The sequence below is a fragment of the Bos mutus genome, chromosome 27 (genome assembly GCF_027580195.1).
Source record: "Bos mutus isolate GX-2022 chromosome 27, NWIPB_WYAK_1.1, whole genome shotgun sequence".
Classification (NCBI taxonomy): domain Eukaryota; kingdom Metazoa; phylum Chordata; class Mammalia; order Artiodactyla; family Bovidae; genus Bos; species Bos mutus.
Window position 1 is genome coordinate 20,578,075 of NC_091643.1, and position 24,410 is coordinate 20,602,484.

Genomic DNA, 24,410 nt, shown 5'->3' on the forward strand with positions numbered 1-24,410 from the left:
TTGATCTCCACTTGAACATGGAATTGCTTGCAAAATTCTCCATCTGTAATCTTTGGGGTCCAGTTTCTTTATGCAATTTACTTTAGGGCCCTGGAAGTTGTAGGAAGTACCTTGCTATTTTGGCAAATGATCTAAGATAGATTGTTCCTTCATCTTTTCTAATACTGAAAAGTTTTGTTCCATCCAGCTTTCACTCATGAGCCTAGCAAAACAGGTCACAGGTCTCCCTGTCACCTCTGCAATAAAATTACTGTGATGACAGCAAAACCTATGTCTCAGCATGGCCACATCAATAATATCTGGACACCATGAACAACAGTGCCCATTTGCATCTAGAATGAGGCTTGAGATGAACAATTTTTTTTAATAGCTTATATTCCATTTTATTTTTTAAATTAATTTTTATTGGCGTATAGTTGCCTTAAATGTGTTAGTTTCTGCTAACAGCAAAGTAAATCAGCTATACATATACATATATCCTGTCTTTTTTGGATTTCTTTCTCGTTTAGGTCACCACAGAGCTGAGTAGAGTTCTCTGTGCTAGGTTCTCATTAGTTATCTATTTCATGCACAGTATCAATAGTATATATATATATATCAATCCCAATTCATGCCACCCCACCCCACCCCACCCCACCCCTCATTCTCCCCTTGGTGTCCATATGTTTGTTCTCTACATCTGTCTCTCTATTTCTGTTTTGCAAATAAGAGCACCTATACCATTTGAGATAAACTGTTTTTGAGTGAACAGTTCCCTGGTATTTAGTGCATTCACAGTGCCTTGCAGCCACAACTGTAAGGCAGATGTTTCTGGAAGGAAGGAGCCAATGAGGTTGGTAACTTCCTTCCTGGGGTGAATGGTCTGGGATTCTTTTGCCAGGCTCTTTGTGGCAACTGTCTTTCTAAGGCAGGACTTGAGAAGGGATTCTTAAGCTGGGCCTTGAGATGCCACACTGATGGACATCTTTTAGCACGGCTGCCTTGAGAGTCCTCTTCTTTAGTGTTGATGCTAGAGTAACCTTCTGGTCTGTTTTGTGCATGTGTGATTTAACGGGGACGGGCACACCAAGGACATGCAGGAGAGAAGCACACATAAGTACCATGTAATCACTGTCTTCTGGACGGTGCTTTTCCCCCACATAGATTTTGAGTAGGGCTCTGGCAGGATTGGCAAGGCTGTAGGCATATATGAGGGTTAAGGGGATGGGAATTACATTAATTCAAAATTAGGTCATCACCAAAGACAGACAAGTGTATCATAAATTTATGAGCTGGATGCTGTCATCAATCACTGTTGGGTACCTGCTGTATATGGATGTCTTGTGCCAAATTAGGATTTTTAGAATAAAAAAATACCTGGCCTTGGTCATGAGGAATCAAGATGGGATTTCAGTTGGTGTAATTGTTGACTTTTGTACATGTGGAATCTGATCATATATGAAGAAATTTCATCGCATGTTTGAGGAATGACTAAACAACACTGGCTTTTTATTTTCTAGAAGGAAATGTCATATGGAGGATAACTTGGGTATAATTTTGAATTTGCTTGACATAGTCATTCTTTGCAGTTGTTTATAGTTCAGGTCACTTGTTTGCAAGAAATCTCAGACAGATCTTGAGAGGATGCTGAAAAACGAAAAGGCATTGTATCTGAGGATTTCTCAAAACTTCCAAAACGAATCAGCTTTTTTGAGGAGGGAAAAATGCCCCCTTTTCAGGAATCGTTTACATTTCTCAGAGTCATTTGTGGATTTGCATCTGTTCTGAGACAAAATGACATCAGCAGTGATTTCTGAACCCCAAAGACTGCATGGAACCGCCTCCAAAGACGGTCTAAATTAAATTGGATACTGTCATGTTATAAATATATGGCTGCTGCTTGGAGATGTCTTTGTTAAGGAATGCTTTGTTGGGGTGGTTTTCTACTCTTAGGCTATTAAATGTTGACAGAATTTAAAGAATTAACATTCCTAGATCTTCTCCACTTCCGAAATGAAGCATGTGATCTTGACACTGTATTAGTACTGTCTTAACAGTAGCAGTGAACTTGAGGGTAGCAGAACAAGCCTCCCTTTCTTTTCTTTCCTTCCCTTTTTTTTTTGAAACGAACAAGTTTAAAAAAGCTAATGGGGAAGGAAAATATAAAATAAAAACATAATATTTCTCTTAGGTACAGTTGTTTGACTCCTCACTTTGTTGTTTCCAGGGGATTCTTATTTTTCATGGCATAGAGGTAGTGGTTATATTAATCATCACATCAGTCACTCTGGGGCTACAGGGTTGGGAGAAAATATGAGAGTCAGTAACACTCTTGAGTTCCTCTTATGTTCTAGAGACCATGCGAAGTACTTCTTATGGGTGATGTCAATGAATTTTTCCAGCAGCTCTAGAGGGTTGGTATTATCATTGTCCTGACTTTCAGGGGGAGAAATTGAGGTTCACAGGGTTGGGTTCCCTAGAATTAGAACACCCTGGGATTTCAGCCTCGACCTCTGCTTCAACCCACTGTCCCGCCCTGCTCCTCGAGGTTGGGTTACCCACTGCCCCCAGGACCCACAGACTCACCTCTGTCCTCTTCTTTCCTAAATGTCCATTCTGTGTTACTGCATGCTGGCCACAGTCTCAGTGTTGGACATTTGGGGTCCGATAAGGCATAGACCTGCTGCACAGAGGTCAATAGAGGTCATGGTCAGGCACTGGGGACAGGTGAGGTCTCAGAGAGGTTCCTAAAAGGGCTGCACTGCAGCTCAGTGCAAGATTTCCCATCCCAGTCAGCCATGGAGAAGTGGGAAAGGGTATTTTAAATTAGAAAGGCTCTTAAAAAGGTGGAGGGCATTCAGATAGATTAGCAGGCAATGCCTTGGGGCGGGTGTGTGTGCCCAAAAGCAGTTAGCAGTTGTCATAAAGAAGAGGCTTCTTGCTGTTAAGTTTTATTTATGGCCTGGTCAGAGTTTGCCACTGGCCACTGCTGGCCCAGGAACTAGAGTTTCGGGAGCACTGCCCTAGCTCGTGGAGAAGGCAGTGGCAACCCACTCCAGTACTCTTGCCTGGAAAATCCCATGGACGGAGAAGCCTGGTAGGCTGCAGTCCATGGGGTTATGAAGAGTCGGACACGACTGAGCAACCTCACTTTCACTTTTCACTGAAAGTGAAAAGTGAAAGTGAGGTTGCCTTGGAGAATTGCCTTGGAGAAGGAAATGGCAACCCACTCCAGTGTTCTTGCCTGGAGAATCCCAGGGACGGGGGAGCCTGGTGGGCTGCCGTCTATAGGGTCGCACAGAGTCGGACACGACTGAAGCGAATTAGCAGTGGCAGCCCTAGCTCATTCCTTGTCCATCCGACAGGGCTCTGTTGAGACCATGGAGGGGATTTATGGCTCGGAGGACCTAAGAGTAGTTTCAGATGATTTGCTCAGACTCATAGTCACTGTCAGGCTGACAGAGCACCTGTCCTGTGTGATCCCCAGTTAGGCGTGCCCCTGGCCCCTTTCTCCGTGCCTGAGTCCAGAGAGAACACAGACGTTGGATGTTCCCCCAGCCAGATGGCCACATGCCTCTGTGATCCCTAGGAATGTATCCAGAACACCGATTTTCCTGACTTGAAATCTTACCATAACAGATCTTGCGATAAAGGCAAATTTGGCTGTAACACAATTAACATTTTATTGTGGACTGTTTCCTGTCTTTATTTCAGGCTTTCTTGTGACACTGCAGACTGACTGAAAATACCATCTTTAAAAATAATTTTGCACTTATGGAGTAGCATATTTTATGCCCTTCATTTGTTCGGATTTCACTTATCACTCTGTGATGGCATTTTTTTTGCACCTTTCTTCATATCCCCATTGGAGTGTGTCTCCCTGTGCCTCTCAATTTATCAAAATACACTTAGTTACATTTTAATTGAAATCCTAAGAAGTGCAAGATGTTAAAAAAACTTTTAATTTTGTTTATATTTTCTTAATATCTTGACTTGAAACCCTTGGAATTTTGTGTTGCATTTTAAAATGGATGTATTATGTCAGTTATTTGTAAGGACTCTTGAGATTCTGCTGGGTTCAAATCCTCGGTCCACCACTTGGTAGCTGTGTGATTTGGGTGTCATAATAGTTTCTGTCTCACAGGCTGACCGTGCGGATTGAGTTAATACAAGTCAAATGCTTTGAATGACACTTGACTTGTGGCAGGAATCCCATTGGTATTAGCTTCTGCTGTTTCTACCATTATTCCAAAAAGATCTACTTGGAAATCCTCAAGATCTGTTTGGAAATTAGATCAGCTTATGGATAAAACTCCTCTTTTTCATAGGAGCATAGTACAGTGTGATTTATATTCATGCTCTTTTCAAAATGCATTTTTCTTATTAAAATATTTACAATCTTGAAGTGTGAAGAGGAAGAAATATAGTCATGTTGGTATCTAACATAATTACACATTTTGCTCTATTTATTTTCATCTTTTTCCCTTTAGGTTTATTAAAATGTCTGTGCTGCGCTTAGTCGCCCAGTTGTGTCCGACTCTATGCAACCTCATGGACTGTAGCCTGCCAGGCTCCTCTGTCCATGGAGAGTCTCCAGGCAAGAACACTGGAGTGATTTGTCATGCCCTCCTCCAGGGGATCTTCCCAGCCCAGGGATTGAACCCAGGTCTCCCACATTGCAGGCGGATTCTTTACCATCTGAGCCACCAAGGAAGCCCATTAAAATATCTAGTGATAATTGTGATAATCATATTGTGTAAATAACAATTTTCTTAACCTAGGCTACCATGAGTATGGTTTCATATTATTAGTAGCTACATGGTAATTATAAATGCTTGCATAATAGTACATCAAGGAGATTTTTACCTTTGTTTATTTAACCATTAAACACTTTAGTAGTTTCAAGTTTTGTTGTTATGAGTAATTCTGTGATGACTGTACTTCTTTATAAAGGCTCTTATTTGGGCAGTAATTGTAGAAGCAAACTCAATGAGTCAAAGGCAAAGAATGTCTAATGTTTGATACATGCTATGTTGCTTTTCATTTGGGAAATACTGTGCTGCCTGCATGGGATGCTAGATTGATTTCACTGCATTTCCTCAGCATTGGGCTTCATCTTAAAAATACACTAACAATGAATGGGAGGCAATATATCACTGATATATCAGATTTTTAATTAGGGAACATGCTTATTTTCTTAAATGAATGTTGCCTATTGTGTTGCTTTCTCTGTGGATTGTCTGATCATGCCTTTTGGGATCATCTTATTGATAATTGATATTTTTTTTAAAAATCACAGTGATTTCTTATAATCACAGATTTCAGTTTATATTAACTCTATATATGAAGGATGGTAACCTTTTGTCTGTCAAATTGTCAGGGAGGGGAACATTTCCCTCTACTCATCTTGGTTGCTTTGACTGGTCTAATAGTTAAATTGACACATGGCAGATTAATAGGAAAAAAACAAATTTAATTTCATAAGGACAGAGATCTTATAGATATGGAATCCAAGAGGTAACCAAAGCTGGCTGTTTCTATATTTTTTAGACAAGGAAACAAATTTGTGAAGAACTGACAAGACAAGCTTTGGCTTTGGTACTAATTCATGATGAAACTAAGTAGAGTTTGTTTATATATCTTCTTTACCCCGAGTTCCCTATCTCCGGTGATCAGAATGTCTCTACCTCCTGATACAGGTGGGCACCTTTCACCTGGGAGATTTATATCCTACTTTCAGGAAGGACAAAGGAGGGTCAGAGTGTCCTTGCATTGGCTGTCTCTTAAGTAACTTTAATTCAAAATTATATGTCACTGTGGGGTATTTTGGGGTGGCCTGCCCTAAAGCCCATTGTACTTAAGGTCTTGTTTTCTGGCTTGTTTGCCTTTTCCATCTTTAAAAAATTTAATTTAATACAATGAATTGATGACTTCCTTTGTGATTAAGGGCTTCCTGGTGGCTCAGATGGTAAAGCATCTGCCTGCAATGCAGGAGACCCTGGTTCAATCCCTGGGTCAGGAAGATCCCCTGGAGAAGGAAATGACAACCCACTCCAGTATTCTTGCCTGGAAAATTCCATGGTTGGAGGAGCCTGGTGGGCTACAGTCCATGGGGTCCCAAAGAGTTGGACACGACTGAGCGATTTCACTTTCACTTTTGTGATTAAGTGAAATACCATTATTATTTTTCTAAATACAGAGAATTAATAGGAGGGACCACACAGTGAACCATAACTCTCTTATATAACCTCTACTTCCAATAAAAAAGTAATACCTGCAGATGGATGACATATTCAACAGCAAAAGGCCCTCTCAGCCCCCTTTCTTATCTTTAAACTGTTTCTAGTTACTGCTTTCAAGGAAGATAAAACATGTATTTGCATATATTTTAACCTGAAAGAGATCATACTGTATTCATTGTTCTGCACCTTGCTTTTGGTCACTTAAAATATATTTTGGACATGTTTCCATATGGGCAATTACAAACCTATTGTGCTTATGTGTGTTTGTGTGTGTATGTATACATAACGTTCTAGCAATGGATGTACTGTTTGCTAAGTCGATTCAGTCGTGTCCAACTCTGTACAACCCCATAGACGGCAGCCCACCAGGCTCCCCCATCCCTGGGATCCTCCAGGCAAGAACACTGGAGTGGGTTGCCATTTCCTTCTCCAATATATTGACAGACCTTTGATTCTTTTGAGATTATTTTATAGTTTTTAAACTAAGTTCTTCCTTTCCAGAATTTTGGGAAATGCTCAATTTTATTTCCTTCAGGGGTGGTGATCCCTCTTTGTGCTCAGGACACTGTCGAGATGCAATTAGAAAAAGACAAATCTCTCAGTCACATGGTGGGACTTGGGGGCTGGGGAATTATAAAAACTTAACTCTGTGATTTAAAATGAGGGTAATCTTTTTAATTGGCTTCTGTGATGCCTATTGGAATACCATTGTTTGCAATGTAATTATGCATTTACCAGCTTAATTCATCCATTATAACGTGATGTAATGTTTAGACATTGCAATAATTACAAATCTTGCATGTCTACAGATAAATATACCACTGATCAAAATAAGACAGTGGCAGCAAGAATAGTGCTGCATCGATGGGGGATGTTAATGAAAAATAATGGATAATAAACCATATCTCATTGGCTCAAAACATTGCTTCTACTGTTCTACCCCAACTACCGTCTAAAGGCCAGTGCACCTAGGCCAGCGGAGCAGTTTTCACTTGTGCCCTGTAACTAGCCCCAGAGTTCCATACCATTGTATTTTCTTGCCCTCAGCTTGGTGTGTTATCCAGAGATGTGCCTGGATATTTTGTCCTGGGACTAGTAGGGGTCCAAAATTTAAGAGATTATCCAAACTGTTTGTGTGCGTCATGAATAAAGAATGGGTCTAACCCAGACCACTAAAATGTGTTTGATGTGGGAAAACAGTAAACAATTAAATTCTGGTAGAGTGGCTTATGTGTTTAAAAGCTATTTAGTTGTATGTTTTGCTTAAAGCAAACAAAATCATCACCAGTCAGGTTCTTGGGGAAAAGAGATTGTACACAGCGTTCATTGAAGCGTTTGGTCTTAAAAATCCTCCCTCTTACAGGAAATGTCTGATTCAGTACAGACAGCATGGTGGGGAAAAGGAAGCCACATTTTCTCACTGAAGCGTATGTATTCACTGGGATGACCTTGGCTCACCTTAGCTGCACATCGACATGGCATAGCGGGGGTGTCTTTGATTTAGGGGGCTTGTTTGATTATGGATCACTTGTTCAGTCGTTCAGTCGTGTTCAACACTTTGCAACCCCATGGACTGAAGTTTATGAATCACTTGGGGAAGAGCTAAAAAGTGAGATATGAAATTTTCTAGAACACTGTGATGCCCCCAAACAGCTCACTGGTCTGCTGAGAGCTGGGCCATTTTGTGTCCAGGTTACAGAAACAAAAAAATGATATGCCAGGCCCCATAGGAGGATGCGTGTGTCCCCTCTGCTGACACCACTCACCCCCAGATGGCTAGTGACTGGCACGGCCCTGGTTGTGCCCTGCTTTAGCTTGGGGCAGGTGTTCTTTCAAATTCATTTCTTTTATTAAGCCTCTGCCACTACATATGCCTTTTCTCCTTCTCAGGAAGAACACACGTGCTGGCCCTCTGGTTACTGTATACTGTAATGTGCATCCTCCCATGCCTTGTTTCCATCTTTATTCCCTTGGTGTAGGGAGGAGGAGAATTCCCTAGTGTTCTGTTTGGTCATTTCAAGAATTTGCCTTTGGGGCTTTTGGATCAGGTGTTCTGGTAGCCCCACAGAGTCTGTGTTCGCCTCTCACCCGCTTCTTGAAAACTGTTGAAGCATCTGAGCTTTGTCTGTGCGATGGGGCACAGCATTCAAAGCTCATCCAAATAGCAGGGATGGTCGCATCTTGTCGATTACCAGGGCTGTTAAATTCTCTTGTGGAGCTGGCAAGATAGGTGACAGTCTCCAGGAACTGAAAAGCTGCTGCATACACAGCCCCAGGTGTTCCAAGAAGGTTGGACCACTCGTGTCATCCCTTTTTACAGTCCATAAATCTTCTGATTCATTGTGCCATCTGGGACTCAAGACACATTTATTCGTGGGGGGAAGTCTCCATTGAAATCAGAGCCCACTGTAAAGCAGGAGGAAGAGTCTGGAATTAGAATGCTGTACATTGTTCTTTGTTAGAAAAGAATCCTGGTTCTCTGGCTGTAGACAAATATTTGCTTTTCAAGAATCTGGTGGCGTGTCGGTAGCTTTGTTCACATGCATGTGGCAAACACGCTGTCTTGCATTCTAAGGGTGCAGGCACTCACATCGTGCTGATGACTTGATAATGCTTGAAATCTGGGTGTGTGCTACTTCAAATGCCTTTCTACTTCCTCCTCCACCGACTTAGCTAATTTCTCTAACGGAACAGATCTTTATCCCAAGGAGTCTAAATAGCTTCTGCTGGAGGGTGACATTGGAAAAATGTCCCTTTAGCCACAGCTAGATATGCATATTGCCATGCAGCTTCCTTGTGTTAAGCTATACCGGCATCAGAGAAAAAAGAGGCCTGTGTCTTTTACCTTTTAAAGCCAGTGGATTAGGGAGGAAAGAAGCCCGTACCTCGGGGAAGCCACCCTGAACCTCAGTTTCTTCATCTGTGAATGAGAAAAAATAACTCTGACATTTCCTAAGCATTTGCTCAGCTGCCTCAGATGTTGTGAGGATTAAATGACCTCATGCACGACAAGGATCCAGGGTAGTTTCTACCGTGTAGTGAATGCTCAGTAAATGTTAACTGGTGATCCCTGTTTACAGGGAGGGACACCAAGGCACAAGGGTCGGGAAGAGGGAGTTGCTGAAGAATGTGGCCAAGTGCACCCAAGGGCCCACCTGCCAAAAACAGGCAGTTGGTTGAGTGGAAAAATGAAATAACGTATGTGAAAGATGTGTGTCTAACTCTGCAGTGTCAGACTCTCTGCACTAACGGGGACTCTGCCATGACGATAAGGCAGGTGATGGGGAGCCCGGGGTGAAGAGGAAGCGGTGGTTTAGGAAAGTGGCGCATGCAGTAAATGGACAGTTGCAGTGCTGTGATAAATACTGGGATAAAAAGACTTCAGGGGCCAGGAGGGGCTTGAGGATGGGAGGGGCTTGTGGGTAGGGTTGGATGGATGGGAGCAGGTCTCTAGCTGAGTGGAGGTGATGGTAGGGGACTTTCTGCAAACCACCAGGTCAGAATGGGGAAGAGGAGTCAGCTCTTTTACTTATCAGTGTACTTGGCATGTCAATATTTTTTAGCCTGTCTACCGGATTAGCTAAACTTCTTGGCAGAATTTTTGGCAGCTTGATAGAAAGCTGAAATATTTTGATTTGATTTTTCCCCCCCTAGGATGAGAAGGACATATTGAAGGGTCAAACAGGTGAAGTGTCAGTTTAGTTTTTGTAAGACCACTCAGGGCAGCGGCATGGAAGGTGGAATTGAATGGAGCGGGACTAGAGTCAGGGGATCACGCTGGAGGTCATTCAGACTCTGTGTTATGTGATACAGGCTCTCAGGCGGGTCTCTGGGAATGAAGGAAACAGGCCAGGACGTTAATGAGGGCTTCTCTGCTTGGCTGGGAGATCTTGAGCAAGCTAAGTAGCTCTCTGGGCCTCACTTTTACAGTCTATGAGGAGGAAAGCATGTCTCTTTGATCTGGTTGTATTGGGTGGGGTGGATTTTAACTGTAATAAGAAGAAAGCTGGGGCGTTCATTTTTAAAAGAGAAAGCAGAAGCTATTTGAGACGATTAATTTCAACAGAACTGGTATGTGTACGCTGCCTGCTGGCTTAATTGGTTTATGAGGGCTGTCTAGTCACCCTCCTATGATGGCTACCAAGTGAATTCTAGTAGATTTATAGTCTTAGGTTTGTAAGTAATGTCATTTGCAGAATAAAGTTCCCCATTTGTTTCTCAATTTGGAAGGATCCTGTAAGAATCAGCGACTTTATAAATATCCAGCAACCTTTCACCACTTTAAAATATTGAAAGGATAAACGATGCTGAAGGCGCTGGGTTTGCATCATGAATTATGGATGTGGTGTGCCCTGGAGATCTTTATGGCTGTGCATAACGAATCTTCTTTGTTCTAGCTTATTTTCAGTGGGGTTGCTTGTAAAAGAAGGGGTCAAAGCAAATCCATTGAAGAGATCTGTTTCCTGCAGGATGATTTTTTTTTTTTTGGCCATCCTATTCTGTTAGTTGCTTTTGTTGGCGCTTTGTTTCTTCATTATCAAATTGGTCCACAGTAGGGTGGGATTTGGGGATAGTGGCAGAGCACCCCCTGTGGAGTTAACAGCTGTGGGTCAGGCTAATGACCCAGCAGGGGGCTGGCACACCCCTTGTTGGTCTCTGTGTCTCTAAAGCAATTCTCTCCCTGCCCCTTCTTCCTCTGAGCCTCAGCCTCTTTCAGTTCTTCAAGGCAGCGAGCCTCAGGAAGATCTTTATGCTCTGTGTAGGAGTGGGTTAGGCCTTAACTACTTTTCAACCTAATAATAATTAAACAGAATAAACTGGAGTTATTAACATGCTCATGATCTTTTCTCCCAGTTAATTTTCTCTAGACTCTCAGTGCAATCAGAGAGGATTAAAAAAACATGGAACACAGCAGGGAATTCGTTTGTACTCTTTCCCCCTCTCGTCCCCTCCTCTGGCAAAGATTCTTTTAGGATCTGAGTAAGCTATCAGAGGTACTGTTTACACTTCATACATGGGGGAATGATGACTGTAAGTGGAAGCTGGTGGTCACATTAGCCCTTTTAGTCACTCATAACTTCTTTCTATAGTGAACGTACTATCTACTTAATGAAAGTAGAGTCTCCCAGACCCAGGTGTCAGGCCTGGCTCATCTAGAGTCAATTAGAAAGGGTCTCCCCTGTATTTCACCATGGTTAGGTGAGCCGTACTCTCAGCCCTAAGATGGTCGTTGGTGGGATGACAGGAGGCAAATATCTAAATAATTAACAGTGGTTCCAGATTGGGGCTTCCCTGATGGCTCAGTGGTAAGGAATCCGCCTGCCAGTGCAGGAGGCACAGGTTCGATCCCCGGGTTGGGAAAATCCCCTGGAGAAGGAGATGGCAACCCATTCCAGTATTCTTGCCTGGAGAATCCCACAGACAGAGGAGCCTGGTGGGCTGCGGTCCATGGGGTCACAGAGTCAGACATGACTGAGCACGCAGCAGATGAGGCTCCAAGGTCTGTGGCTACCTGGGGAAGTGCACCTCTACCAAGGGTTGGCTCCTGTGGATTCATCAGAGCTCCACAGTATAGTCAGTTGGATAATTTTGAGGCTACTCTGGTCTCAGTGGTTCATCACAGTTTTAGCTCATACTAAATTAAAAAAAAAAATCTTTGCAGGAAACATCGCTTAATTCAGTTTGTCTATATTGTTAACCAAAAGAAACAACACAGTGCTCATGCGATGTGGAGAAATGGGATAGCGCCTGCCAGGTAGACATTTGTGACGATACGCGTTCACTTAATCCTGCATTCATTCAGCAGGAGGTCGCTTGGGCTTCCCAGCAAGGGCAGGGCACCAGGGGACATCTAGCAGGAATCACCCTCAGAGCCTGTCCTCCAGGACCTCGGTCCAGAAAGGAGATGAGGCTTGGGCACCACCGTGATGCATTGTAAAATGAGTCTAGACCCAGTGTCCTGAGGATTCAGTGGAGAAAGAGACTCAGCCCAACAGAGCAGGTCATGGGGAAACTAGAATTCCACTTACAGGTGGTAGGAAAGGCACGTTGTGAACAAAGAAAATCACAGATGGTCTTTTTCTCTTCTAGTGAAAGTGATAGTTGCTCAGTCGTGTTCAAGTCTTTGAGAGCCCATGGACTGTAGCCCGCCAGGCTCCTCTGTCCATGGAATTCTCCAGGCAAAAATATTGGAGTGGGTTGCCATTTCCTTCTCCAGGGGATCTTCCCGACCCAGGGATCAAACCCGAGTCTCCTGCATTGCAGGCAGATCCTTTACCATCTGAGCCACCAAGAAGCCCCCTCCTTTTTTTTTCTTCTCAAAGATCATCAATCAAATCTCTGGGCTTTTAACCTGTTAGCTAAAAAAATGCAGTAATCCATAATTTTTGAATTATCATTAGCCCATTCTCTTGTAATAGTACTTTGCTTTGCTTTTCAAATCCTGGGATTGAAATAATAATTAAAAAGTAGAGACATTGATTACTTAAAAAAATTTTATGTGCAATGCATATAAGGAACCTAATGTACCTCCTTTTATTTTGATGCTATTTTTGGAACATTTATTTTCTTTGCTATCTTAGAAACAGTTTAAAGGCATACTTCTGGTAGTGTGAGATTACATTTTTTTTTTTTTTTTTTTTTTTTTTTTTTTAATTTTATTTTTAAAAAAATCACATGCTCCCCATCCTGAACCCTCCTCCCTCCCAACCTCCCCATAGCATCCCCTGGGCCTTCCCAGCGCACCAGACCCAAGCATCCAGCATCGCACTGAACCTGGACTGGCATCTCGTTTCATACATGACATTTCACATGTTTCAATGACATTCTCCCAAATCTTCCCACCCTCTCCCACAGAGTCCATAAGACTGTTCTATACATCAGTGTCTCTTTTGCTGTCTCGCACACAGGGTTATCGTTACCATCTTTCTAAATTCCATATACATGCGTTAGTATACTGTATTTATGTTTTTCCTTCTGGCTTACTTCACTCTGTATAATAGTCTCCAGTTTCATCCACCTCATTAGAACTGATTCAAATGTATTCTTTTTAATGGCTGAGTAATACTCCATTGTGTATATGTACCACAGCTTTCTTATCCATTCATCTGCTGATGGACATCTAGGTTGCTTCCATGTCCTGGCTATTATAAACAGTGCTACGATGAACATTGGGGTACACGTGTCTCTTTCCCTTCTGGTTTCCTCAGTGTGTATGCCCAGCAGTGGGATTGCTGGATCATAAGGCAGTTCTATTTCCAGTTTTTAAGGAATCTCCACACTGTTCTCCATAGTGGCTGTACTAATTTGCATTCCCACCAACAGTGTAAGAGGGTTCCCTTTCTCCACACCTCTCCAGCATTTATTATTTGTAGACTTTTGGATCGCAGCCATTCTGACTGGTGTGAAATGGTACCTCATAGTGGTTTTGATTTGCATTTCTCTGATAAAGAGTGATGTTGAACATCTTTTCAAGTGTTTGTTAGCCATCTGTATGTCTTCTTTGGAGAAATGTCTATTTAGATCTTTGGCCCATTTTTTGATTGGGTCATTTATTTTTCTGGAGTTGAGCTGTAGGAGTTGCTTGTATATTTTTGACATTAGTTGTTTGTCGGTTGCTTCATTTGCTATTATTTTCTCCCATTCTGAAGGCTGTCTTTTCACCTTGCTAATAGTTTCCTTTGATGTGCAGAAGCTTTTAAGTTTAATTAGGTCCCATTTGTTTATTTTTGCTTTTATTTCCAATATTCTGGGAGGTGGGTCATAGAGGATCCTGCTGTGATGTATGTCAGAGAGTGTTTTGCCTATGTTCTCCTCTAGGAGTTTTATAGTTTCTGGTCTTATGTTGAGATCTTTAATCCATTTTGAGTTTATTTTTGTATATGGTGTTAGAAAGTGTTCTAGTTTCATTCTTTTACAAGTGGTTGACCAGATTTCCCAGCACCACTTTGTTAAAGAGATTGTCTTTAATCCACTGTATATTCTTGCCTCCTTTGTCAAAGATAAGGTGTCCATATGTGCGTGGATTTATCTCTGGGCTTTCTATTTTGTTCCATTGATCTATATTTCTGTCTTTGTGCCAGTACCATACTGTCTTGATAACTGTGGCTTTGTAGTAGAGCCTGAAGTCAGGTAGGTTGATTCCTCCAGTTCCATTTTTTCTTTCTCAAGATCGCTTTGGCTATTCGAGGTTTTTTGTATTTCCATACAAATTGTGAAATTATTTGTTCTAGCTCTGTGAAGAATACTGTTGGTAGCTTGATAGGGATTGCATTGAATCTATAAATTGCTTTGGGTAGTATACTCATTTTCACTATATTGATTCTTCCAATCCATGAACATGGTATATTTCTCCATCTATTAGTGTCCTCTTTGATTTCTTTCACCAGTGTTTTATAGTTTTCTATATATAGGTCTTTAGTTTCTTTAGGTAGATATATTCCTAAGTATTTTATTCTCTTCGTTGCAATGGTGAATGGAATTGTTTCCTTAATTTCTCTTTCTGTTTTCTCATTATTAGTGTATAGGAATGCAAGGGATTTCTGTGTGTTGATTTTATATCCTGCAACTTTACTATAATCATTGATTAGTTCTAGTAATTTTCTGGTGGAGTCTTTAGGGTTTTCTATGTAGAGGATCATGTCATCTGCAAATAGTGAGAGTTTTACTTCTTCTTTTCCAATTTGATTCCTTTTATTTCTTTTTCTGCTCTGATTGCTGTAGCCAAAACTTCCAAAACTATGTTGAATAGTAATGGTGAAAGTGGGCACCCTTGTTTTGTTCCTGACTTTAGAGGAAATGCTTTCAATTTTTCACCATTGAGGATAATGTTTGCTGTGGGTTTGTCATATAAAATTCTAGCAATCAGAATCCAACAACACATTAAAAAGATCATACACCATGACCAAGTGGGCTTTATCCCAGGGATGCAAGGATTCTTCAATCTCCATAAATCAATCAATGTAATACACCACATTAACAAATTGAAAACAAAAACCATATGATTATCTCAATAGATGCAGAGAAAGCCTTTGACAAAATTCAACACCCATTTATGATAAAAACTCTCCAGAAAGCAGGAATAGAAGGAACATACCTCAACATAATAAAAGCTATATATGACAAACCCACAGCAAACATTATCCTCAATGGAGATTACATTTTTAATTTGGGCTGTAAACCTGGGACAGTTTTTATGGTGAAGAATTTAGCGGGTCTGCCTAGGCTATTAACCATTGTGATTTTAATAAAACCATATTCTTTGTTTAATTAGCCTTTGTTTAATTGCATTCTGCGCTAGCGTGGACTTGAGCTCAATCCATCTGCTTTATTGTCTGGTTTCCTTCCATCTGAGTCCTGTTTTCTTTTCCCTTCTGTATTATACTGATGTGTCTTAGTAGTATAGGAAATATTGTGACTATATTTTGTGTAGCTGAACTGTATGCTAAAAGTAGATCATACAAAGCCATTTCGCTCGCTCTCCTCTGTTTTTGCTCAGTAAATGATGGGATTATACTTTTAGAATTGTATCAGATATATATTTCCTCATTCTCTAAAGCCTCATTATGCAAATTAGCTGCACTTTCTTGATTCATGAATTCATACTGTGGTTTTATTTGGGGATTCCTCAAGGTAATTGCTTATTTGGGTGGTTCAGAAGATCAGAGCAATCCACGTTACGTAATGAACATTTTCCATCACATCCAGACAATTCTGTCTTCCTCAAAAAATAAATGAAGCATTCCCTGTGACACTAAGTCAGAGACTAGAGAAAGAGTAAATCAACCTGGGGTCATTTAGGATCACTTTTCCTTTTTCCCAGCTCTAAGAGTGGTCTTTACTAGATAACCATAGAACCCTCTTCTAAATCCCCATTTAAATGCCCGAGTTTTATCTTCTAAAAAACAATGATCATGTAGGAAAGTGCCAGGTTCCCTGAATCTCTCTATTCCTGCATAATAAAGCCACTTCAGCAGGGAGTAAAGCTCTCCTCAAGCTGCCCAGCCAAGTCCAGGGAGATCCAGCATTGGAGTATCATCCTTTCTCCTCCTTTTGAGGCTGGCATGATTGGTACTTCCTGTGCAGAGGGAGAAAGGTGGTGGTGGGGGGGCAATGGAGAATGCCATCTCTGCCATGGGAGTGGTCCCTCTTCATCCTGACTTCCCCAGTAAACTAAGAGCACACAACTCTCCTATAATAACCAGGTTTCTGACTTTCTGTCCTTTTTAGACTGTGAAAATTTAGTTTTTCTAAGATTGTTCATTGTTCAGTGGCTAAGTTATGTCTGACTCTTTTCTACTCCATGAACTGCAGCACACCAAGTTCTCCTGTCCTTCACTATCTCATCGAGTTTGCCCAAACTCATGTCCATTGAGTTGGTAATGCCATCCAACCATCTTATCCTCTGTTGCCCCCTTCTCCTCAGGCCCTCAGTCTTTCACAGCATCAGGGTCTTTTCCAATAAGTTGGCTCTTCACATCAGGTGGCCAAAGTATTGGAGCTTCAGCATCAATCCTTCTAATGAATATTCAGGGCTGATTTCCTTTTGGATTGACTGGTTTGATCTGTTGTCCAGCAGACACTCAAGAGTCTTCTCCAGCACCACAGTTTGAAAGCATCAGTTCTTTGGCCTTAGCTTTCTTTATGACCTAACTCTCACATCCATGCATACCTACTGGAAAAACCATAGCTTTGAGTATAGACCTTTATTAGGAATGTGATGTTTTTGCTTTTTAATATGCTGTCTAGGTTTGTCATAGCTTTTCTTCGAAGTTTCTAAGGTACTGAATGTCAATTTGGGGAACAAAAAGTAGTTGATTAAGGGGCTGTATGGTTTAATGAAAGTGAAAGTCTTCTCACTCAATGGTGTCTGACTCTTTGCGACCCCATGGACTGTAGCCTGCTAGGCTCCTGTGTCCATGGGGATTCTCCAGGCAAGAATATTGGAGTGGGTTGCCATTTCCTTCTCCTGGGGATCTTCCTGACCCAGGGATCAAACCCAGGTCTCTGGCATTGCAAGCAGACTCCTTACAGTCTGAGCCACTCAGGGATGTATGGTTTAATAGAGTGACTCAGTTTTTTAACTTGATACAGAGTTGGTTTACAATGTTGTGTTTCTGGTGTACAAAAAAGTGACTTAGTTATATATGTATATATATATATTATATACGTACATACACACACTTTTTTTTTCTATTCCATTTTGCCTTATCCCAGACTCAATTTTTATAATATGTAGTTACTAGGAATTTCAGAGAAGTCTCAGTTAACTCACCTGGAACAGCCTAAGATTTGACACTTGAGTGATTTTAAATTGTACTCAACAGACATTTTCTAAAATGAAGAGGAGGCGTCCAGAGAGTAATTGATATCAGGTGTCATTTGTTGCTTTTTGGCGTGATTCTCCCTTGCAGGGCTTTCCTGGGCCATGGCCCTGGTTGGGCTAGCAGTCCTTCTGAGTTAAGGTAACTAGTAATCCGTGCCTTCACCAGCTTCTACCTGTTTGTCTCCCTGCATATTTGTAATCATTATATCCAGGAGTTTTCCATTTTTATATTTATGTTTGATTGCACTAGGTCTTCCTTGCTGCATGCAGGCTTTCTGTAGTTGCCGTCAGCAGGGTCTGCTCCTCACTGTGCTGCACCAGCTTCTCCTTGTGGTGGCTTCTCTTGTTACAGAACACAGGTTCTAGGTGCACAGGCTTCAGAAGTTGCAGCACGCAGGCTCAGCAGTCGTGGCTCCCGAGCTCTCGAGCACGGGCTCGGTAGTTGTGACACACAGGCTTAGTTGCCCCTCGGCATGTGGAATCTTCCCAGACCAGGGATTGACCCCAGATCCCCTGCATTGGTAGGTAGATTCTTATATATTGTACCACCAGGGAAGTCCTAGGAGGTTTCAGTTTTGCTTTTTGAGTTTAGTTTCTTCAAGAAGAGCTAAGAAACAGTTTCTAAACTTCTTGTTTTTTGAAACTTTTTTTTTTAAACCTAGGTAGACTCTCAATTGATTTGTTTGGAAACTAGATACCCTTTTTAGTAGTTCCTGTTATTCAGTCATGTCAGACTGTTTGCAACCCCACGGACTGAAGCCCGCCAGGCTCCTCTATTCATAGAATTCTCCAGATAAGAATACTGGAATTGGTAGCCGTTTCCTTCTCCAGGGGATCTTAATTCACACATAAGGCTAAAAGAAATCTCAAGTATCTCTAAGATGAGAAAAATTCAGTGCTATGTAATAACTTTAGGATATTTCATCTCAGTTCCTGTTTTTCTTCCCTCCTTCTCTCCCTCCCTCCTTCATTTTATTATTGCTTTTCTTTAAACAGAGCCTAGAGCATATAAGTGAGTTTGATCTTGGGATGCAACTGGGAAAATTCATGATAAAATAAATTTCAAAAGTATTGGATAGATAGTTGTACACATTACAGGAAGGGAATAGATAACTTTATGCTGATTATAGTTCTATAAGAGTCTTTTCCAATGAGTCAACTCTTCGCATGAGGTGGCCAAAGTACTGGAGTTTCAGCTTCAGCATCATTCCCTCCAAAGAAATCCCAGGGCTGATCTCCTTCAGAATGGACTGGTTGGATCTCCTTGCAGTCCAAGGGACTCTCAAGAGTCTTCAACACCACAGTTCAAAAGTATCAATTCTTCAGTGCTCAGCTTTCTTCACAGTCCAACTCTCACATCCATACATGACCAGTGGAAAAACCATAGCCTTGACTAGACGGACCTTTGTTGGCAAAGTAATGTCTCTGCTCTTGAATATGCTATCTAGGTTGGTCATAACTTTTCTTCCAAGGAGAAAGCGTCTTTTAATTTCATGGCTGCAGTCACCATCTGCAGTGCTTTTGGAGCCCAAAAATATAAAGTCTGACACTAAAAAAAAAAAAAAAGGGCAACATAAATATGTTTGAACATTTTAGGGGAAAGAAATGTAAAAAGAGCTTTCACAAGTTATTTGAGGTCTTCTGCATTTGGACATGTCTGAAATACACCTAAGTCAACATAAAAATATTTAAGATATGAATTTGGGCCAGGGAACATTGAACATATTTTTACTCTGTAATATTTAATATGAAGATGTTATGTCACTACTGTGTGAGTCTGGGTGGGAGAGGGAGGAACAGAATCAGGGCAGGGCCGTATTCTTTCACAATCCCGCTGCAGGCAGCGTGAGCAGTGCCCCTGTTGTCATGCCCTAAACAGCTGTCTTGGTCCTTGGCAACAGGCTTAGTTGGCTTGCAGGTGGAAATATCTGTTCATTCAATTATTCATTTGTGGTTGTAGTTGCTTAGGGGTAATGTCCAAACTCAGAATGAACTAGGTCACAGCACCCCAAAGAAATCATTCTCTGGGGCCACCCAAAGTGGTAGGAGTCATCTGGTCAACACAGAGGTTAGCAACCTTTTGGTAATGTGGTCTGGAGAAATTTAAGGAGTAGAGACCAAGAGTCTAGGGGATCATGGCTGGTGGCACAAGAGCATGAGTGGTAACAACCTAGGTGAGGCCAGTTGTGGGTAAGGTCAAATGAGTAGGAATTCTTTGTGCTGTATCTAAGCAGGAAGTAGATGAATGTCTTTGATGCTTATGGTATGTGTGGAAAAAGATGGGGAGATGTGAGCAACGGCATCAACTGGAGGACTTACGTTGTGTCCATTGGGGGTTAATTGTCCCCTGCAGAATCAATCAGTTATTAAATTATTTAAAAATAGGTATTTTAATTTGAAGGCTTCCGAGGTGGCTCAGTGGGAAAGAATCTGCCTGTGACGCAGGAGCCACAATAGGTGTAGGTTCGATCCCATCCCTGGTTCAGGAAGATCCCCTGAAGTAGGAAACAGCAACCTGTTCCAGTTCTTGTCTGGAAAATAACATGGACAGAGAAGCCTGGTGGGCTACAGTCAATGGGGATCTCAAAGAGTCAGACATGACTGAATGAGCATGCACACACACATACACACACACATTCTAAGTTGAGGGATTTATACTACCTGATTTCAAGACTTCCTTTGAAGCTACAATAATCAGGACAGTGTGGTATTACTATAAGGATAGATAAATTGGTCAGTAGAACAGACTGGATGTATGTATATGTATGTATTATTATATATATATATAATGGGTTAATTGATTTTTCGCAAAGGTGCAGGAGTAATTCAATGAGGGAAGGATACTATTTTTAACAAATAGTGTTGGAACAATTAGATATCTGTATTTATAAAAATGAACCTCAACCTGTACCTTGTACCAAAGGCACAAATCAACTTGAAATGAGTCTTAGATCTAAATGTAAGAGCTAAGACTATAAAATATTACAAAGGAAGCATAGGAGAAACTCTCTGTAACCTTTGAATAGGCAAATATATTTTCTTAAAGCATAGAAACTATATAAGAAATTTTGTCATACAGTATAGGACTTAAAATGAAAAACTTTTGGTCTTCAAAAGTTCTGTTAAGAAAATTAAGAGGCAATTTATAGTTCAAGAGAAAATATTTACAAAACACATGAATTAATGAGGTATGTGTCTTGTGATCCTATCCTTTGTATATTAATATTTTGATAAGTAAGGCACGTTATGAGGATAGATCCAGATTTCCCACCTTTGGGCTATTGGTTGTATTGTTAGGTTGAACTATATGAAATCGCTGATATCCAGTAATTTTTGATCTGCAGAAGTGGCAATTTCCTGTAGTTTAAGAAAAGAATTTGCTTTCTAACTTATTAGACTTTTGGCAGCTGTTATAGCTCAAAATTATGTGGCAGTGGTCAAATATAAAGGGTTTTGTAAGCCAAAAAGCCTACATTTTTGTTCTAAGTTGCGCATTTTCTTTTCCCTCACTTTTTCAGTTCAGTAGATGTTTCATGTGTCTACCACTGCAGGACATTCTACTTGGAATTACAGTGGATGGATATACAGATCAATTTGTTGCCCTTGCCTGGGAGAATTTAGGGGATGAAATTAAAAGACATGTACAGACTTTGCTGTAAGTCATGACGGTGAAATACAACTCTTAGTCATTGTTGTCTCTGTTGTGGTAACTGTAAGAAGGTAATTGGAGTTTCTTATTGAAGAAGTAAGTAGTTGTGGATGTGTATATATAAATATGCGTGCATGTGAGCCTGAAGAAAAAAATGAAAACAAGACCAGCAATTTGCATAAAATTAGAGTCTCCCAAGAACGAGCACGTCTTAACCTTTTTCAAGAAAAGTCGGTATAGTTTGCTGTTACTTAGTAGATGACCTTGCACTGACTCTTCCTTTAGTTATTAGGTGACAGTGTTGAGCCATTGGTCATAAATGAGTGATCACTGCTTAAGGAGGCTGGCTTCTGGGTGTCTTTGTGGCCTTTTGTTTGGTGTGCAGAAAATGTGGGGAAAGTGGCTGTCACTTTATCCTAGATTTCATTGTTTGCTGGGGTGGTGAGTGACAGGGGCCATCAAATGAAGAGTCCTGGGAAATTTCTAAAGACATATCCTAGAATTCAGTACAGCAGTATGTCCAGGTTGGTCAACTCAATGCCCTGTTTCCTTAAGTGTCTAAATGGAATCCCATTTGAACAAAATGGAAAATGATAGAATGCATGTTTTATGTTTCCCAGCTCTGGTGAATTTCTTCCTTCTCTTTTCCTAAATAAGGAGGGGGGGGACTGAGAAGGCACATGGCTGTTATTTTTATGTAGAGTAGAGCTATACTAGCAGTCAGAGATGAGATGCTTGGCAGTTGACACATGTTGACTGGAGTTGACAGTTGACACAATTGACTGTTGTTGGCCCTCTGCCCCAGGAGAGTGTGTACCCAAGAAACCGTGCTGTGTAAGTGGGATGGATTTCCGTGTTTTGTTCTGTGCTCTGTATGGAGTCTCATGTCTGTGGGTGTGTTCCCTCTGACTATAGCTTTTACTCTCGATCAAGGCTTTGCAATTCTGAGAGGGAACAGAATACTCAAATTAAGTAATGCAGTAGTGTTTTTGGTGCCATTGTTGGACAGTGGAAGGGAGTAGATGTTTTGGAGCCAGCCAAGTGTGGGTCAACCTGAGATCCTCCACTTAAGGTATATAATCCTGAGCATGTTATCTAATGTTGAGCTGCCACTTTTCTTATTTGAAAAAAATGGAATTAATACTGAGGTCACCTAAGATGGTTGAAAAATAGACACTAAATGCCAATATTCTTTTAAAAATTACCATATGGTAAAATTGACTTTTTTCAGTGTATAGTTCTATGAATTTCAACTCACATATGGACTCATGTAGTCACCACCACCATCAGGGAACAGAAAAATCCTATTCCCCCCAAAACACCCTCCTGCTGACCCTTTCTACTCACACCCTTCCTCCTTCACAAAGACTTGTTCTTGAAAAAGGTTGTGGGGTACAAAGTATGCTCAATTTATATGTCATATCACTCTTCAATTAGGAAAATCTTTAGCTTATGATTAAAAACATGCATATATCAGGAATCACTTTTCTGCTTGTGACAGGAGAGTGTGTGTGCATGGAGGGGGCAACATGTGATTTTTTTTTTCCCCTTCTCCCTTCACCCCCTTCTTAGGAAATACTTAGATAGTCCTGCACATTGGAAAAGCTAAACTCCGGGGAAGTAATTCCCAAACCATGTCCTCTGCTTTGAGAATCTTTCTAATGAAATCATACACTGACATGAAATTTAACAAAATTGTGTTTTGTACCACATTTAATATCAATTCTAACCACTGTTGTAAAGTGTGCACTTTGTCTATAAAATCCATCCATCTTTTGAGACAATCTGAGGTCTTTGAAAAATCATATCCAGCCTAAGTTACTTGTATTCTAATTTAAAAGATAAAACTAAGACAAGTCTCCTGTCCCTTATGAGTTGAATTGTGTCCCTGCCATAAAAGATATTTTGGAGTCTTAACTCCAGTACCTCAGAATGTGGCCTTACTCAGAGATAGAGTCATTATAGAAATAAGTGAAAAATGAGATCATTAGGGTGGGCCCTAGTTCAGTATGACTCGATGTCTTTATAAAAAGGGGAAATACAGACTCAGAGACATGCACACAGGAGAAAGTACCGTGTGAAGAGAAAGGCAGAGACTGGGTGCTCTATAAGCCAAGAAATGCCAAAGAGCCAAAGCTTGCCAGCACAGTGCAGAAGCCAGGGGAAGAGGCACTGAACAGCTTCCCTATCACAACTCTCAGCAGAAACCACGCTGCCAACACCTTGCTCTTGAACTTCTATTGATAAAATACATTTCTGTTGTTTAAGCCACCAGTTTATGGTATTTTTATGGCAGCCCTAGGACTTTAATACACTGTCCTTAATAAAAGTGATATTTTAAAACAGCAGTTTCTCTGTGTATAGGAAGAAAGGACACCGTGTTTGGTAAATTTGGAATCTTTGTGCTGACGGCTGCTCAGTACGTGACATGGACATTTCCTGGTGCTGACACCTCCATGTGTAAAACTCATTAATTTCTTGACTCTTTTTTAAAAGTGGTTTTTATAGTTACCATTACCTTCAGCTCTCAGCCTTCTTTTCTTGAACCCCGTCTCACTCCTTTTCTCTTCCCAATTCTTTTTCCTGTCCCGTGAATGCCTGTTCTTCTCCCTTGCATCCCCTAAGCCTGCTTCCTCCTCTCTTTTTCTCTCCTTAGATGTCTTTTCACTCATGGCTGCACAGAGAAGATGTGAATCAAATGATATTGTACTTCATCGAGTCCTCTCCTTTGACAGGAGGAAACTAATGGTTGATGGGTGGTTAGGGGTGACTGCTTCTTAATCGATTATGTTTTTGTTCAAGAAAACTCCTGTCAGACACCAGCTTGACCTCTAGATGTTCGTGCTAAGTTGCTTCAGTGGTGTCGGACTCTGTGCGACCCTATATGACCAACCTAGACAGCATATTGAAAAGCAGAGACATTACTTTGCCAACAAAGGTCCATCTAGTCCAGGCTATGGTTTTTCCAGTGGTCATGTATGGATGTGAGAGTTGGACTGTGAAGAAAGCTGAGCACCGAAGAATTGATGCTTTTGAACTGTGGTGTTGGAGAAGACTCTTGAGAGTCCCTTGGACTGTGCGGAGATCCAACCAGTCCATCCTAAAGGAAATCAGTCCTGAATATTCATTGGAAGGACTGATGCTGAAGCTGAAACTCCAATACTTTGGCCACCTGATGCAAAGAGCTGACTCATTGGAAAAGACCCTGATGCTGGGA

At 41.2% G+C, this 24,410-nt stretch overlaps 1 protein-coding gene and 1 non-coding gene across 4 annotated transcripts in view; one reads left to right on the top strand and one right to left on the bottom strand.

Annotated features, from left to right (window-relative positions):
• The window catches only part of MFHAS1 (multifunctional ROCO family signaling regulator 1), a 114,707-nt gene that overhangs the window by 9,881 nt on the left and 80,416 nt on the right, over nt 1-24,410 (top strand). Inside the window, exon 2 of one of the 3 annotated variants that reach the window (XM_070364350.1) lies at nt 4,470-7,300. The exons of the other annotated variants lie outside the window; for them this stretch is intronic. Coding sequence (XP_070220451.1) covers nt 4,470-4,498 — 29 coding nt within the window. The 3' untranslated portion in view covers nt 4,499-7,300. Of the gene's footprint in view, nt 1-4,469; nt 7,301-24,410 lie in introns of those variants that run through there. 3 annotated transcript variants of the gene reach the window in all.
• Nucleotides 211-345, bottom strand: LOC138986000 (small nucleolar RNA SNORA1). Its single transcript, XR_011462951.1, has one exon. It is a non-coding gene; the product is annotated as a small nucleolar RNA SNORA1 (small nucleolar RNA).